Source organism: Poecilia latipinna, unplaced genomic scaffold (assembly GCF_001443285.1).
Source record: "Poecilia latipinna isolate Pla-1442-1.1 unplaced genomic scaffold, P_latipinna-1.0 Scaffold252, whole genome shotgun sequence".
In the NCBI taxonomy this organism is placed as follows: domain Eukaryota; kingdom Metazoa; phylum Chordata; class Actinopteri; order Cyprinodontiformes; family Poeciliidae; genus Poecilia; species Poecilia latipinna.
The window spans coordinates 777,628-794,967 of record NW_015112868.1 but is presented as its reverse complement, the minus strand read 5'-3'; the positions used below and the strand labels follow the sequence as shown (position 1 = coordinate 794,967).

The following is a 17,340-nucleotide window of genomic DNA, read 5'->3' as shown; positions in this document are numbered from 1 at the left end:
CCAACAAAAATAAAATCCTGACTTCAGTTAAGCAGTAAAACAGTATGATTTAAAATTGCTGGCAAAGGTACATCATAGTAACATAGAACATCATTAAAGTAATCTTGGTTATTGGACAACTGTCAAGTCAGCAGGCTTGTCTGTGTTCATGTAGGCTATAGCAATTCTGTACTTAAAAGAAACCTTTAAATTAGTCTTAATCTCATTTTCTGAGAAACAGAATGTTGGGGTTTCATTAACGATCACAATTAACAGAAATGAATGCTTGAAATGTGACTATAAAGGAAAAAGTGAGTTTTAATTTTTACTTACTTTTTAATTGCATCATTTGTGATGTACTGTACGTAAACCCTCACCGGAAGCTTAAAAAACACAACATAAGCATGTTTTTGTGTTTTAAAGGTTTTATTAAGATTCTAGGAATAGTTTCCAGGAGTTGTAACAAATTGTTAGCAGGGGACCAGCAGCACGTATTTCGCACAAAAGTCACCTTGGACGGCTTGGTAAGCATAAGAAAAAGCATTGTGCCTTGACATAATTGACATTTTCTTTAAATAGTGCATTTATTTTATTTTATTTTTTATTTTTTTGCAGTTTCCCCAAACGTGCTGGGTAGGGGACCGATCTCCAACGACGAGGCGTTGGACAATCCCCACGTTAAGACACAAATTGGTGGTGATTTACTTAGGACTTTGTTCAGAAGAACGCAGATAAATGATCATATTGAAATATCTATTTTTGGTTTCAATTGTTGAAACAAGTCAGCTGTGCAGTTTAGTATTAAATATATTCTGAATTTCAGTGGAAAGTCTTCAAATGTCAAAAAATTCAATTTTTCCTTTCTCAGCTACAGTACAAAACAAAAACAAAACGATACAGTATTAAACACTGACGTATAAACCAAAACCAATATTCTGTCACTTGCTGTTCATGCTACCAACATTATTATTATTAATATTATGAGACTTGTCAATTCAAAATACATTACAATATTAGAAAGGCTACATTCAAGAAGAACACATGCACCATAGCGTTTCAAGTCAATTACAATCATTTTACTGCTGATTATTAGTCGCTGATTCTACTACCAAAAGCAAGTGTATATCCTCGTATTTGGAATTGGACGGATGGGGAGGAGGAGAAAAAAATTGTCAAACCCAGCCAACGTTACACACATGATCAAAGTAGACATTATTGCTTGAGCTTTGTGCTTGGACAAGTGCTAGATTAGCTTATTACCGACTAAACTCATTGAATTTGCACACAGTGTGAAAGCATTTAAACACTGAGCAATGGGTTAAACTCATAGCACAGCAAATGCTTCTTGTGGAGCTTCCTACTGTCAGTTTGGCAGACATTTAAAAACAGTGATGAAACAGTGATGAAAGGTTTGCCATTCAAGCACAACTAAAGTACAATTAAATATATCAAAAATAAATAGAATCATGCAAAATATATTAGGAGTAACAGGTGGACCACGTGCCACCTGTGTCTTGATTGGACTGTTTTGTTGAAGAAGAGGGATGCCACATGAAATCAAGGATTGATTTGTGGATCCTAAAGCGTGAGAAAACAGACTTGTGGAGCGTATTTTGGAATGCAAGCTATATTTTAGCCCTTGCCGGCTTGTACGTTAACAAGAAGTGCTGTCTGGACGTGTTATCCAGTGGGGGAAACGAAGGGCTTTTTTTTTTTTTTTTTTTTTTTCTTACAAGGCATATGGCGCAGATGTTTCCAATGGTGAGCTCTTCGCTGGTTGTGTGTGTGTGAAAATGGGATTTGCTGGTTTTTTTTTTTTTTTTTTTTTTTTTAATATCAGCTTGTTTAAAGCAGAGTTCCTCCTTCAGTGTTTGACACTGGTTAAATAACCGGTCCTCAATGGGATCGACTTTTAAAACGAGTATAGTTCACTTGAACTTACAAAAGGTAAAGGGAACGATGTTTTGATAACGGTTGTACATTACCAAAGTTGTATTATTGTAATAATGTGGTAGAGAGATGGCTGCTGCTTTTTTTTTTAATTATTATTATTATTTTTTTGAAGGGGAGTGTACTGAACTTAAGGCTGGTTCTGGGAAGAGTTACATTTGACTATTCATGTGGGGAGGCTGGTTCGTTTGAAGAAGATCGAGGGAGAACTGAGCTCTAGGCTGGTACTTTGAACGGAGAAAGCCATAAAAAGATCGCAGCTTCAGTGTAGGTATAGGCTGGTTGTTTAAGCAGAGAAGGCAAGTTTCAGACTGCAGGTGGAGTAGCCCTCGTCACTGGCCGAGCTCTGCCGGCTGCTGTGGTCGTCCAGGTCGCTTGCACCACTAGTGCTAACACTGTCCATTTCTCCATGGGAGAACTCAGTGCTTTCCACGTCCACTTCGATTTCCTCTGCATCCAGGAAAAAAAAAAAAAAAAAATCACAATCGATAAGTAATCAACCATTGAAAAAAAAAAGAGTAAATAAAGGGTTTCATTGCGACACTGACCTCTGTCAGACTCCGAGCGGTCCGAGTCCATGCGGGAGCCAAGGCTGTCTGTGCGGACCCTCTCTCTTTCTCCATGAGACTGCAGCAGAGCCAGCTGCCTCTGTAGGTGCCTCTGCTCCCTTTCTAAGGTCTCCAGTTGGTGCTGACTCCTTCGGTCTACCTCTTCAAGTTTCTTTAGAGAGAGAGAAGAAAAAAAAAAAGGTAATGTTCATTTCTAATTAAAGAGCTCTTGTAGTTGAAGAAATGTAAAGAAAGTGCTTGTAATTTGTGTGCATCACTTCTGGATCATCGGAACAGTCTCGTAAAGGCTTATGGTGACTTAAACAAATTTTTATGACATTCTTATTTTTTATTCATCGACAAATTAATAAAAATATATAATTTTTAACATTTTAGATATTTCTTTTTTTTTTGTAAAAGCCTTTGAGAGGCACATTTCATTTCCCTTACAACCAATATCCTCTACTTTATGTTGGTCTATAACACAATAGTCCCAGTAAGCTACATTTGAAGTTTATAAATTCAACATGACAAAATGTGGACATGATCAAGGGGGCGGGGGAGGGGGGAAACCCCAGCAGAGACCAATATTACTGTTTAAATAAAGACTTGTATAAAGTTAAAGACGTGTCAAACATCTAACGCTAACAGAGCTTTTCACGTTATTGCCTTCATACAAGGGAGAAGAGCTTTTATCACTGCTCTCTGCAAAACAGCTGTTGATTTTGGTTTGCTTTGTTTTTATGCCCGCAGGCTTAATGGCCCTCTGCCAGCTGCACCTGCTCCACCCTTTAAATACACAGCCTCACGTTCTAAAAATAAAACTACAGTAACTTTTAGAAAGCCTCGGTTTCTGGACTTTAATTGTACAAATCCAGTGTCAACGGCAAACATTTCAGCTTTCTCACTTATTGCACCTCCAGGTGTTGAACTCTTGTAGGCCGTCGCCAGGATAGTATTTTTTTATATGGCTTCCCTCCAACCTCTACTCCACTTCAAAAATGATTTGACTTATATTTGCTGTGCTAAGTGGCGGACGCTTTTAAGCTTAATTTTTTTTGGTTTTATTTAGCTCCTCTGTCTTGTGTCGCCTAGACGCTGTGGTCCGCTAAGCTAACCTGTGTTAATACCAGAGGTCAATGCTGGAGCTACAAAAATCAAATTAGTTCGATTAGAAATGTTTCACGTGATGGCGCCAAAATAAATTGCCTTAAGAGTCACCCAGTTAGTAAATAGACTCAATCTGTGTGTCAGAAAATATTAGTGGACAAACTGCATCATGAAAATCAAGTCAGGGTCAGTAAGAAAGCTGGAGAAAAGTTTAAAGCAATATAAATTACAAAACAATATCCCAAGCTTTAAACATCTCAAGGATCATCCATCGTCTGAACATTGGGTGAATGTGCTACAGCTGCAAACGTACCATAGAGTTTGAGGACAATCAAGATGTTTTCTGGCAAATGTTAAACAGACCTGGGGGTTATTTTTGGTCAGTAGCTGTTTTCAAACTGCACCTTTCACAATGATGTCATTTTCCTCCAGTTTTCTCCTCTCTTCCTTTTTGTTTAATCCTGAACACTTATAGTGCTCTAGATATTGTTTGTGTTCTCTCTATTTGTTTTGTGCCAGCTTCTTGTCTGTTTTTTTTTTTTTTTTTTTTTTTTGATTGGTAATGGGTTTTGGCTTTTTAAGCCTTTTAGGCTTCATGTTTACTCCACATGAAGTCTGGCAGTAATCAGGCCTGGGTGTGGCAAGTGAAATACAACTCAGCTGCCTAAAAACATGGTTAGGCACAGCCAATGCATTATAATACATCGTTAAACTTTGAGGGGCATTTAGATTTTCACACAGGCTTCAGTTAGTTTGAAACGAGTTACAAAATGCTTTACCCTAGCTACACTTGTCTAACATTAAAATGTGTTTCATAACCTGAAACGACGTGTTTTCCACTGTTTCTGAAGTTTTTCTAAAACCTATATCACCCAGCGACTACTTTGTGGTGAAACCTGAACAAAAACAAAGCCGCCCTCATGAGAAGTATTTCTAAAAGCCAATAAAAAAAAGGGGGAAGCCTTCAGCAGTCCCCTCTCCCACAGCTCTCACACTACCACACCTTGATGTGTGCTTTGGCCTTGTTGAGCAGTCCCAGTGTGGTGTGCCGGCTGCAGTCTGGTCCCAGAGGGATGAGTGACTTCAACCTCTCCAAACACAGGCGGAGATGTGCTCGCCTGTGGGAGGAGACATTGTTCAGGTAATTTCTCTGCAGGGACTTAGCACAGCGAGTACATTGCATTCCCCGCACTGAACATGACCGCTAAAAAAAAACAAACAAAAGAAAAAGGCTTTGAAAAATAGCTATTTTATATTGTTATTAATCGTGTTTCAAATGAAGGCATAAATGTGGGTCGAGATCTCAAAGTTGCTGAAGTCATCTATTGCTGTGCAATCCAGAGACTCCTCTGCAGTCTGAGTGAGCACAATAACTGGCAAAAGGACTCTCAGTATGCCTGCATATAATGGAGTAAAATGTAGGTCAAATCATGATGTCATATCTGCATTGGCCTCCATTTTGTAAATTAGAGTAATCTCTTCTGAATCTTCCTTTAGGGTGTTTCTCTTTTTTTTTGTTTGTTTGAAGGTTGCACTTACACATGCATATGGCTGATGATTTAAGTTTCGAATAAAAGGTTGACTGGCGTTCCTTAGCTCCCCGTTTAAAGCAGAAACCTCATCACGGGGGAAGCAAAAGCAAACGGCAGTCGGCTTTCGCAGCTGGAAATCTTTCAGGAAGGAACCCTGTTGTCTGGAAACGGACGCTTCCCATTTGCTGACTGGGGAAATTTCTGCATGTCCTCGAGGAACAGTGTTGCTACACTGCGGCCGTGCTCTATTTTGCCTTGCAAAAATCTACGCCGACATCTGGTACGGAAACGACAAAGCTCTTCTTTATAAGAGTTCCCTTAAGGTGCTGTGGCGATAAGTTAATTTACAGTCCTGCAGCACATCTTATTTTGAAATTATATGGCTGATGTATTTAGCATTTGCCCAAGATATGCAAATGTGGCTGAGGGAAGGAACGTTGTGGGCTTTTGCACCTGGAGCTCCCATTATGAAACTTGCAGATAAGAATAGACTTTTTTTCTTATTTTTGATTTATTCCTCCTTTCTCTCAAGTTTTATACTCGCTGTCATGCACAAGTGTTAAGCATGCACCAGATTTAGATTTGTTTGTAGTGTGGATGTCTCGAAAGTTAAAATGTGCATTGAGAGGACCTTGCTTCACTCACCTGTTCTTTTCCAGCTCATTATGTGCTGATCTGTTGAAAGCATTAAAACATTTACTGTCAATTATTTAATTGATAGAGAAACCAGATCCACAGCAGCATAAGCGTACTGTGTGCAAACACCAAACCCAACACACTGAAGCTATAATTCAGTCATTAACAAAGATAATATGACATGATGAGTATTGGGGATCTTGCAGCAAGTCAATCGTGTTAACTTACCTGTTGTGCATATTGTCCACTTTCCTGTTCTTGAATTTGCGATGTTTTTGTTGATGTGCAATCTGTGCTTCAGGGTATGCTGAAGCATAACCATGCTCACATTCTGATAAGAGGGGGGAAAAAAATAAATGGAAATAGAGAATTAATATTTTTATTTTATTGAATCTGCCACAACTACAAAGAAGGGTGAATTTACTTGATAAAAGTGACCAAATATGACCTGAAGTTTACATATTAAATTGTAAAAAGGTCCATGCAATAAAACAAACAACAACAAAAAAAAACTGAATTATGGAAACAAACAAACAAGCAAATGAAAATGTTGATGCTCTGTTGCCAGAACTGACACGGGGTTGTGTGAAGCTAAATTTCAGTAACTTCCAACTACATCTGCTAACCATTGCCGAAGACATTTCTTTCATAGATCAACCAAATATGTATGTTTCTTGATGATAAATCTAATTTTGCAAATATATTTACAGCTATAAGAAAATTATCAAGCGACATAATGCATAGTTTATGTTTAAAGTCTTGAAGTATGACATATCCTATGTTTTAATACAATTTCTGTAGTGTCTCGCAGTCAAGCGGAGAGTGAAAGTTGTCAAACAGAAAGCTCCCTTTCTATGGCTGACGGTCAGCTATATCTGCAAACGTCTCTTTCTTAACAATTCCGGTGTTCTTCCTGTTGGTGCGGGAGACCTTCAAGCAGCTACATGGAGCTGCTATATTGGTTGCATTTTGATAATGATAATCATATTTGTTCTTCGCATGAGTCTGTTAGAAGACCTGCTGTCAGCTACGAACAGGGAACTGAAGCGACAGTTTGCACAGGCTCACACAAGATCAAGATCTGGCATAAGCAACATAAAAGAATGATTCCATCCTGACTTATATCTAGATTTCAGGCTATTGGTGACAGCAGGGATGCTTTCTTGATGCTCTTTGACCCTTTGGTATCAAGTGAACATCATTTAAACATCACAGACGTCCTTAGAATTGCTGCTGACTTTGTCCATCTCACTTCCAACAGGAGAATACATCATGTAATAAATGTCATAAAATATATATATATATATATATATATATATATATATATATATATATATATATATATATATATATATATATATATATAATCACCAAATCTCAAACAAACCAGCTGGGCACTCTGGAATGCTATCATGTCAGTATGGACCTAAATATGCTGCAAATAATTAAAACAATACCAGCAAAGGTGTACCCAATAAAGTGACCATTGAGGATATATCTATCAGTTTACAAAAGGTCAGAATAAACGGGAAAAGCTTGTTAAATTGTTCCCTCGCCATAATGTTGTGTCATTATCCTACTCCCCTTTGACAGTAGAATTAGTGTTGGTTTGGGATCCTGTTTCCTACAGTTCCCATGAACCACTATTCTCGGTAACATAAGACGTCAGAAATAAAACCTGCCTGCCATTGGTTAGCTGCTGTGGACCAGGGGTTGGGGACGTGGCTTCCGACCAATAGAAACTTTGCAATTTGTTCCATGCGTAAACCATGTGAACAACACATACAAGGAAGCAGCAGCTTTCAGAGACCAGGGCAGCAGGGCTGATTATTTGGAAAGCCAAGAGGAAATAAAATCCAAATCGGAGTCTCGGTTACGATAGAAGGGCTGTAAACATGACGTATTCCCAGTGAATGTGTAAACTTAAAGGACATAAACCGGGGATAGGTTCTGTTAAATAAAAAAATATATATATAAATGCTAGGCGTAGAAATGGGAAGCCGCAAATAGGCTATAATAATGTGGACTCAAGTGCACATAAGGAAGGCTCATTAAAATTGTGCACGTAATTTAAAAAAAAAACAAACAAACAAAAACTAGAAATAATCTAATAGTGGCAAAATAATCATCTTAAACAGCAGCGAGAGGCGGCTGCAAGACGTTGCTTCCGATGAACCGATTGTTCTCCCAATTTCCTACTTCAATGCATTTCCAAACTCGTCTGCAAACGAGCCCCGTTTGAATGTGTCAGCCTCAAAAGAGCTCGGGTTTAATAGGAAGCAGCAGGTGAAACGTCGCAGCCGCCGCTCGGGCCAGCAGTGCAATCTGTCCGCTGCGCGTCTTTTGTCGCCCTCGCTCTCTATTGTTGTCTGCTCGGCGCATTAAATGTCCCGTTTGTTTACTTACTTCCGTTGCTCTTCTCAGCGCTTTCAATGTAACTGGCCGCATCCAGCAGCACTTGCACGTTCCGCATGAAAGTCCCGATCTGGTCCATTGCGGAACATTTGGAGTAGAAAGCGTCGCTGAAAGAACAGCCGGACATCTCTCCGAATCTCTCCTGCTGCTCCTTGGACGCGTCAGACTCCGACAGGACCTCTTCGCTTCCCAGCTCGCTGCTATGCTGTCGAATGTACTTTACCATTTTACCCCCTCTTCCTTTCACTGAAGGCTCTTTATTATTATTGTTATTATTATTATTATTATTACTATTGTGGGGAAGAGCTTGCGCAGAAATGTGCTCCCCTTGTCCTGTGCACGTATGTGTGTGAGTGTGTGTGCTCAGAGCGGATGACTGAAATGAACTAGGCTGGATGGAATTGCAGTCCTTAGCCTTAGCCACTTGCCCTACTTGGTGGATAATCCCTCCCACTAACGCATGCACATTGCATTCATTGTCAACTGTTCCATAATAAATCCTCATTATCAATACTGCAGGAGAACGGCAAATGCGACTATAAAGGCTGCTTGAGCTAGTAGAAAAGCCACTTTATTACATCGGAAAAAAACAAAACAAAAAAAAACCAACAATATACATATTTTTTTTTATTTTGTGCACACTGATTTCTAAGTAATTTGTTGCCACAGTATGAGTTCAACTTGGATGTCATCTGCAGCCATGGCAGTCAGTATTCAAATACCTTGTGTCGAAAAAGATCTGTAGCTATCTGTCTGACATTAATCCAGACAAAGCCTTTGCTATTTTTGGTCAGTTAGTTTCTAGTAGATAAACATTAGAACAATAAGCAAAACATTTTCTTTCTTCAAATTCCTGAAACATGTACTTTGTTGTTGTTGTTGTTGTTGTTGCTGTTGTTCCAATTTCCTTAAACTACATAACTTGTCTGAACTATTATGGCTGTCCTTACGCAAGCTTCTCTCTGTAGTTTGCTTGAATTTTGACAGAACTGATGTATCTGAGTGAAGTTTATAGGTTCACACAACTTTATCACCTCAATTCACAAATTCTCCATAAGTGGTCAGGGCTTTGTGATAGACATTTTAAAAATACAGAGTAGTTTTGTGATAGTTATTGTCTGTTTGGAAGACCAATTTGTGCCTAAGCAATAACTTCCTGAAGAAAGTTCAAGCAAATATATGTCCAAAAGTTCAAAAGTTTCTTTTTGACCTGATGTTTACATAGAAAAGTTGCATACATATAAAAGTGTACCTTTTATTGTAGGTTGCTTATATTTTTCCATGTGAACAACGTACTTGTGAGCATACCATTGTTTGTAGAAATACCCTAAGCTCTATACAAAAGCAAAAAGAAAGCAAACATTTTGTTGACTTTGCTGAGCTCGTTTGTGGAGTTTGTAAAGCAAAGTGCCTGTAACCACGGCTGGTGTTAGTGAACACTGTGACTGCTTAGTCCAGCTGAGAACCACAGGATCACTTGGTTTCAGCTAGGACAGGTTTGCTAATGCGCCAGTTACTCACAACTTATACATAGTTACAAAATAATGTAATATATTTTAATATTTTAACAAAGTCATTTATAATCACGAATTTTAAAAAAATTCTGCTCATGCCACAAACTTTCTAGAACTGCTTATAAGAATATAAGAAACAAAAGTATTAGCCTTTTTCTTTAGGACTTGCAAAGCATAGAACCAATCTCCAGTGGTGTGCTCTCTTTGTGTCTTTGAGTTGGATTTTCCAAGTTTCTAGTCAGAATAAAACAAGAAGGGTCCCTTAAAGTTGGAGTTCTGACTGGTGGAGTTGGAGGTCCAGGAACAGCGCTGACATTGAATCCAGTACGGCTGCTGTGGAAGGTGCAGTTAAAGCTGCAGGTATAAACTATTTATTAGCTCTTCTGATGATTGTTATCTCATTAAAGCAGTGGGAAATAGTGCAGCTCAATCCCTTAAGTATTTAAGTTCACAAAAATGAGACAAATACATGCCTATTGATGATTGCTAAAAATCATTGCCGTGATTAATTGCAAGTCTCGGGGATATTTTCCAACTTGCAAATGGAACACAATCCACTTGTGTGATTTTCGAAGAAACGCAGTCTCTTTGTAAAGGGCACAGATAGAAATGTACCATCCAAATTAAATTCAGCCTTATGCCCTACATAGTCTTGGGACAGCGCTTGAAACTTACTGGTGTTATGCTTATCACGCTCAGGGCTAAGTTTGTGACATCACCATTTTAAAATAGTGGCTTATTAGCTGTTTGCTAAAAATCCCAACAAATTGAAACACTTTTAAGTGGTATGGTTTTATATGTATTCTTTGTATGAAATACAGTCCTCGCAAAACATCCACGCAACTATGTCGCCCATAAGACCTAGTAGCTACATTTAATTTATTTTTTACTCCTAGGTGTTCTCATTGCCTAAAAATCAAATGACTGCTTTCTCAGACTCAAACCAGAAGCCTCTGATTCATTCAGAGCAGATTATTATTCTTTACAAGGCTGAAAAAACTTGAATCTTGACAGAATGCCATAGAACATACCATGCAGGTTTGGTTAGAGGAGCTTGCTAATGCTGGCTAATCAAGAACTGGAACACTGAGCTAGCTTTTGGTACCTTTGGCACTGGCAGTGTGGGAGAGACACCAAGTCCAGCTGGAAAATGAAATCAGCATCTCCATTAAAGTTATCAGCAGAATGAAGCATGAAGTGCTGTAGAATTTCCTGACTGATGGCTATGAGCTATGACCGTGGCTTTCATGAAACACAGTGGATCAACGTCACCAGACAACATGGCATCCCAGAACGTCGCAGTTGGTGATGGTTTGAGGTTCAGGCCTGGCTTGATATGAACTCTGTGATATTTGTATCCCATATGTGGATTGGTCTATGCTGAGTGGCCCCAACCGTACTTATTAGGCTTCTCAGCATTCTGGTATGGATTTTGCTGGACAATTGTCACATGGCTGCGGTTCTCCTGGTTGCACTTTTCCCTATCATATTTTGTTTTCCCTTTACACTCAACTTCCTATTAATATGCTTGGATACCTCACTCTGTGAACATCCAGCTTCATTAGCAGTGACGTTTTGTATCTTACTCTCATTGTGGACGATGTATGTGATTGTCTTCTGGACATCTTTGTAGTCAGAGAGAATTATGGCAATTACGTAACATTTGTACATTGAAAATGTTTATTTTTTAATTGGCTTTGTGTGAGGTTAAAATTTCTGAGACACTGAATTTAGGGTTTTTATTATCTGTAAGCTTGAAACAGGTAACTGTGTGATTAATATAAATACTACATGAGTTCCACTTTCTGAAGTGACAAAATACGCTAAGCTTTTTCACTGTTTTCCCATTTTTAAAGATGTACCTGTGCTAATATTTTTCGCTTCACTTAATGTCCTCAAAGCACTACAAACTCCCATTACAGTGGAAAGAACATAGCAAAGTTGTGAAAGTATATTTAATATATCAATGAGCACAACCCATCCTTTCTGTCATCTCCATGTGTCTGGTGGTGACAATGACCTCACTGATGTTTAATGTTATCTCCTGTTTCATAAAGCTAACCTTGAAACAAAAGCTCTTTTCAGTTTGACGTCTGTTTGCTGTTTGTTGCTTTTGTCAGATGAAGAAGTCATGTTCCCCCTTCGCTACGAGAGATGGCAGAGAACAGAGGGGAAAGGAGCTCGCTTGCCTTTACGAGGCCAGCCATGCGTGCGCCGCCGTGTTGTGGCTCTGAGACAATAGGTGCAGATGGCTCGCCTGCTGCAGATGTGGCCAGGCCTGTAACGGACGACCGAGTGAAAGAGAGTTCACCCTCCCATGGAGCTTATATCAGCCGCCTGGTGAGGCCTGGAGCCCTGATACCTCATAATCTGGTCAATAAAGGCAAAGATGCTCATCTGCATTTCTGCCGGTTTGCACGTTTAAAAACTCCACTTTACCGAGTTTTCACTGCTGCAGCAGCTCTGATGTGTGCAACTCAGACATCACCCTCTGCTCCAATAGCTCTCTGGACCCGTGTGCTCAAAAAGGACAGATTTGCACTGAGAGATCAGTGGGGGAGGGAACCTAAAAGGTTTTCACCAAAAAAAAAAAAAAAAAAAAAAGCTTCATCTGTGCTGTGAGGCTTGTGTGCCGACTGGCTGAGTGATAGCCAGGGAGTGGAAAGCTGACCCGCGGTAGGTTGGTGTAGAATGTGACCCCAACTGGAGTAATCTGAAAAGCCTGAGGATTACACCAGTGGCTCTCCTGTCATCATAGCAGAGGCAAAGACACACGGTGCTGCTTATTTTTTAAACTGAAAAACACATTATCTCTCTAGCTATCTAGATATCTATTTATCTGGTCTCAGATAAACTGAGTTACGTGTGTAGCTCCGTTTTAACCCATTCCACTGTGGCTCATGCTATAACTTTAATGGTTGTCGTCCCTACCTAGGATGGGACAAAGGATGAGTTGTGCTCATTGAGATGTTAAATACACTTTTCACAACTTTGCTATGTTCTTGCCACCATTACAGGAGTTAAGGGTGCTTTGAGAATATAAAGTAACAGCAAAAAAAAAAAAAGGGAAAAAAAATAAGGTTTTCTTCAAGGATTGCCATCTTCACATCAGTTGTGAACAGCTTCCCTGTCCATACTGAGGCGTAGCGTGTTGAGGGAAAGGTGTTTTGCATGTTGGGCCAAAACGTCAGATCTTGATTTGATCTGTCATCTTCAACATGTTTACTATTCGACTTGTGGAAAACTACAAATGAGACGCATTGTGGCTTTTTTTCCCCCCACCAGATCGTCTTACCTTATGGATCTCTGCTACTCTTCCAGAGTAACTGTGGTCATGTTGGCTGCTTCTCTCATGAATGATCCGTCTTGGTAACTTTCCATTTATGCCATACTCTTTATGATTTCTGGGCTACTGATTGAACACGGGATTTTGAGGTGCTCAACATGTGGGAAACTGTTGTCTTCTTTAACTTTAGTTCTTGGTCTCAATGATGCTTTAATTAATTTTCTCTTTCAAATCTCAAGATCTTCATAAAACAGCTTTATTCATGTCAAGTTATTACAAATGCTCTCCAAGTACTGTTTTGTTCAAAAATGTTTGTAAAAGTATAATTTTCTCTGTGTTGGTCCATCAAATAATATTCCAATGAAATACATTAAGATTTGTAGTTCAATGTGAAAAAATGTAAAAGGTTCATAGCATACTGGTGGTCTGTTGATTCTATAGTTGTTTCTCGACAATAGAGACCCTTTGTCCAGAGGTCAGAGCTCAACGCTGCTACAGGTCAGACATTTGTCACCTGCTCTTTACCCTCTGCAGCCTGCTGCAGACAGGGCAGAAACTAAACTGAGCTTTGTTATCCACACGCTCATTTAGCAAATATGGAGTCTGATGGTGGTCAAGCACAAAAATGGTAAAAATCTAATAAATGGAAAGATGCATTTACAGCCTTAATTAACAGAAAAAAACAAAACTAATCTTCCTCTCCATGTGTTTTATGGAGGTGTGTGCGTGTGTGTGTGGTTTAAGGGGGTCGTGAAGGTGCAGATCCCGTCACTTCCCCCACCACGAACACCTGTTGGAGACACCAAATCCCCTCTTTTGTCTTCACAGCCCCCACACTCAGGGTTTTACCATGACAACGCTCATTCATATCATGGCTGAAGGCTGATTATGCAGCTTCACGTGGGCAATTATCACCAGACGGAATGAATGCGTTGTTTTCTGATGGTTGGGGGGGAGAGTTTAGTGCATTTTAAGAAGGGGGGGGGGGGCCTGTTGGGAAAAGCTTTATTTTAAATGGGAAGTGTAATTTTGTCTAGCAAAAAAAAAAAAAAAAAAAATCTAAATCAAATTGCATCTTTTTCTTTTCTGCATGTCAGTGGATTTTGGATTTTAAAAATGAGTTGCATATCTTATTAGAAAATGACGAGAAGTGAGAACAACTTAAGGAAGAAATGTTTTATTCAGCTAGAAGGCAGTATTAAAAAGGCCAACACTGAAATAAGGCAATACAAAGAGCAATGTAAACAAAAGGGGAAACACAAGCACACACTAGCAATACAAATGTAAACGCAAAAAAAAAAAAAATATGGAGCTTAATCAAAGTAAGTAAAACTACATTGTGATATAGGGAGTGTTAAAATATTGATATTAGATTGTTCTGTCACGTTTTTAAAGAGTCGTTTCCATTTGGCTTAGCATAACAAAGGAACTGCACAAAAACAAAACTATTTACAAAAAAAAGTTCACTCCCTTTGGGTTCAAACTCATCATTCACATTATTGACTGGGTTAAAAATATACAATCCTCCATTGTACTTCATGAAAAACTCCAACAGTGAGCAAGAAGAAAAGCTTTACAGCCCGATACCTTCATTTTGACAAGTTTAACAAACAAAACCAAGTCCTCAAATCCACTTGCTGCAATCCACACTTGGCACTTACATAACCGCCATCCCATAATATATAAAAAAGTAGCTATTAGTAAAAGTCAAAGTCATAAACAGTCACTTAATCAGCTTCCTCTATTAGTCACAGTTCGATTCCTCATCACGAATACCGTAAAAGCAGCAAACATGTGAACACGTGTAGAAAACGACATGGATTGATACCGTCCGATTCATCACAGCATGTTTTAGTGTGTGAGTAAATAAAGGCCATCAAATCATTTACTACCAAACACTATACTGTTATACATGTCATATAAACCCACATATATTATTACATGTAAATATAACTACGATTAGATTCAAAGATCAAATACAAATCATACTGTTTCTAAAGCTAAACATCGTTATAACGTTAAAACTTTTAAAACTACTTCTGTCACTGTTAGCTAAACGTGTTTTTAGAAAATCCTAGATTGCCGAATACATTCAACAATTTGTGCAATAATAAGAAACACACGACAGTTTAAGGGATTCCAACTTGATGTTTCATTGTATGAACTACACTTTATGATACAGATGACAGCCCATTATAAACATGGGTAAGAAGTATAGGAATGCCGTTTTGCATTCGCTCGTGATCTGATTTACGATTCATTTGAAGCTCTCAGTGGTCAGTCACAAATTAATAAAAAAAATATATATTGAAAGAACTTGGAAAGATAGCTGTGAATAAGGGGAAACACACAGAAGGCTCTCCTATCAGACCATTTCTCTTATTTCACTTCCCTTCAACACAACGAAAATAAGGCTTTCATTTCACGCTTTCCCCCCCTCATGTAAAAAAAAAAAAAAAAAAAAACTCAAGCTTCCGTCTTTCCCTTCTCCTCCTTCTTTTTCTTACTCTTTTTTAGGAATGAGGGAGTGCGGAACTTGTTTTTCTTTTTCTTGGGGGACTTGCTCTGGCTCTCTGGGGTCTGGGCCTCCCCCGTCTTCTCCCTCGTTGTTATGGAGATTTCCACTGTTTCTGAAGTGCTCACGCTCAGCTTGGATACCTCGATGCTCAGATCCTCCTCCAGCTCAGACAAGTGGTCCTTACCGTTGGGTATTGAATCTGTTGACACATAAGACTGAGTCGGAGACGAGCTGCAGAAAGCGCCTCATTTAATCACGAGCTAAACCATCAATTTGCTATACTGTGATTTACAAAAGCATTCCTGCTCCTTGGATTTGATCATATTTTAAAGTAAAATTAGATCGACAGACAGATTGATTATACATTTTATATGGTGGGGTCAGAGTAAGCGGGGGGATGTTTCTGATTTGTACTTATTAGGACTTTTTCCATTTTACTTCACAGCTACGTTCTACTTTCAATCACATACGACCCTACTATGTTGACGTGTGAAAATATCCAAGGAGCATGAATCATTTTGTGAGACAGCTGATTTTCCGGTTACCTTGTTTCGCTGGTGTCATTATCGGAGAAAGTGACAGGGAGATGGTGGAGCCATCGAATGTGGTCATCTCATCAGCATCAGTTGCATCTTCATCCTCTACAAAAGACATGAAATCATAAAAGGGCGGTTAACCATCCAACGTGGCAGCCACTCCTTCGTCTGATAGTTGCTCAGACGCTGTCAGCGTCGCAACGCACAAACCAAAGTAACACAAACCAAAATTATTAAACAAGCTGCACAGATCTGCTAAAGTTGACGTGTTTCAGAAATGACACGTTATTAAGGGAATAAAGGTGACACTCTGCTGCACAGTCGTAAACACATTCCTCTCCTGCACGCACATTTCATTCCTGCCTGCAGTAACAACCGAGACATGAAGGGTTTGACAAGATTGAAGTCTTTGCTGCTCGTCCCTCATCGTCCTGTGAGCCGACTGAACAGCGCCAAGCACAGGGCTGACAGCTGTGTGTCCCAACGCTTGTTTGCAGGAAACTTCAAGGCTTCCTGCTCATCTTGCCTTAACGTTTCCCCCGGCAGAAATGATCCCACTCTGGGATGGACTAATGAACTGCCTGGAAGACAATCTAATAAGCTGCTGTGTACAGGTGCATCTCCATGTATTATAATATCATCTCAATATATTACAATATTAATTAAAAAAATAATGTATTTAGCGATTCAGTTTGTTATGTAGATTTGCTAAATAACAAACTGGGTTTGGTTTCTGCTCATTTTGATAGTTGGTGCTTACGGCTAATGGAAAGTCATAATTTAGTTCCTAAGAAAAAAAAGGTTATATTACATGAACCCAATGAAAATTGTTTCATTACAGAGACAGAGGCACCCTCCAGTGACACTTGTGTTTTATTGGAGGGAGCGGCGGTGAACCAATCAGCCCCGATTTCTTACATTTTGGGTGATTGAGGATCGGGCGGTATCTACAAGTGAAAGCAATCTTATCTACCGTCAGAAAGATCTGAAAATCAGACACTGTTCCCTTTTGCTCTGCCATGGGAGACACAATCTGATTACTGTAATGACAATACTACTACTTCTGCTACTACTAGTACTAATAATAACAGTAATAATAATAGCAACAACAACAATAATACCTTCTTGCCCTTGCTGCTTTCTTTCCACCAGGCTCTTATATTCTTCCAGCTCCTTCTCGGTGAGATCATTGAAGGGGTTGGGAGGAAGAGTCCGGGTCAGCTCCTCATCTTCAATGATGAAAGCCTGGAGGAAAGAGAAGTCAAATTTTATCACTGTAATTTCTAGACTTATAAGCTGCTACTTCACCCCCCCCC

The 17,340-nt window shown here is 39.2% G+C and overlaps 2 protein-coding genes across 4 annotated transcripts in view; both read right to left on the bottom strand.

Annotated features, from left to right (window-relative positions):
• Positions 1–386: 386 nt before the first annotated feature.
• On the bottom strand, positions 387–8,609 carry LOC106947693 (max-interacting protein 1-like). Its single transcript, XM_015032869.1, has 6 exons — positions 8,162–8,609; positions 5,984–6,086; positions 5,765–5,794; positions 4,591–4,705; positions 2,478–2,649; positions 387–2,379 (listed from the first exon to the last, which is right to left on the bottom strand). Exons 1-6 carry the CDS (start codon positions 8,394–8,396, stop codon positions 2,216–2,218), a joined length of 819 nt encoding a protein of 272 aa, XP_014888355.1. The 5' UTR covers positions 8,397–8,609; the 3' UTR covers positions 387–2,215.
• A 5,522-nt stretch (positions 8,610–14,131) lies between these two features.
• The window catches only part of add3b (adducin 3 (gamma) b), a 34,749-nt gene continuing 31,540 nt past the window's right edge, over positions 14,132–17,340 (bottom strand). For all 3 annotated transcript variants that reach the window (XM_015032866.1, XM_015032867.1, XM_015032868.1), the window contains 3 exons: positions 17,146–17,269; positions 16,034–16,129; positions 14,132–15,687 (listed from right to left, as the gene is read on the bottom strand). In XM_015032866.1, the coding sequence (XP_014888352.1) occupies positions 15,437–15,687; positions 16,034–16,129; positions 17,146–17,269 (471 nt within the window). In that variant the 3' untranslated portion in view covers positions 14,132–15,436. The remainder of the gene's footprint in view (positions 15,688–16,033; positions 16,130–17,145; positions 17,270–17,340) is intronic.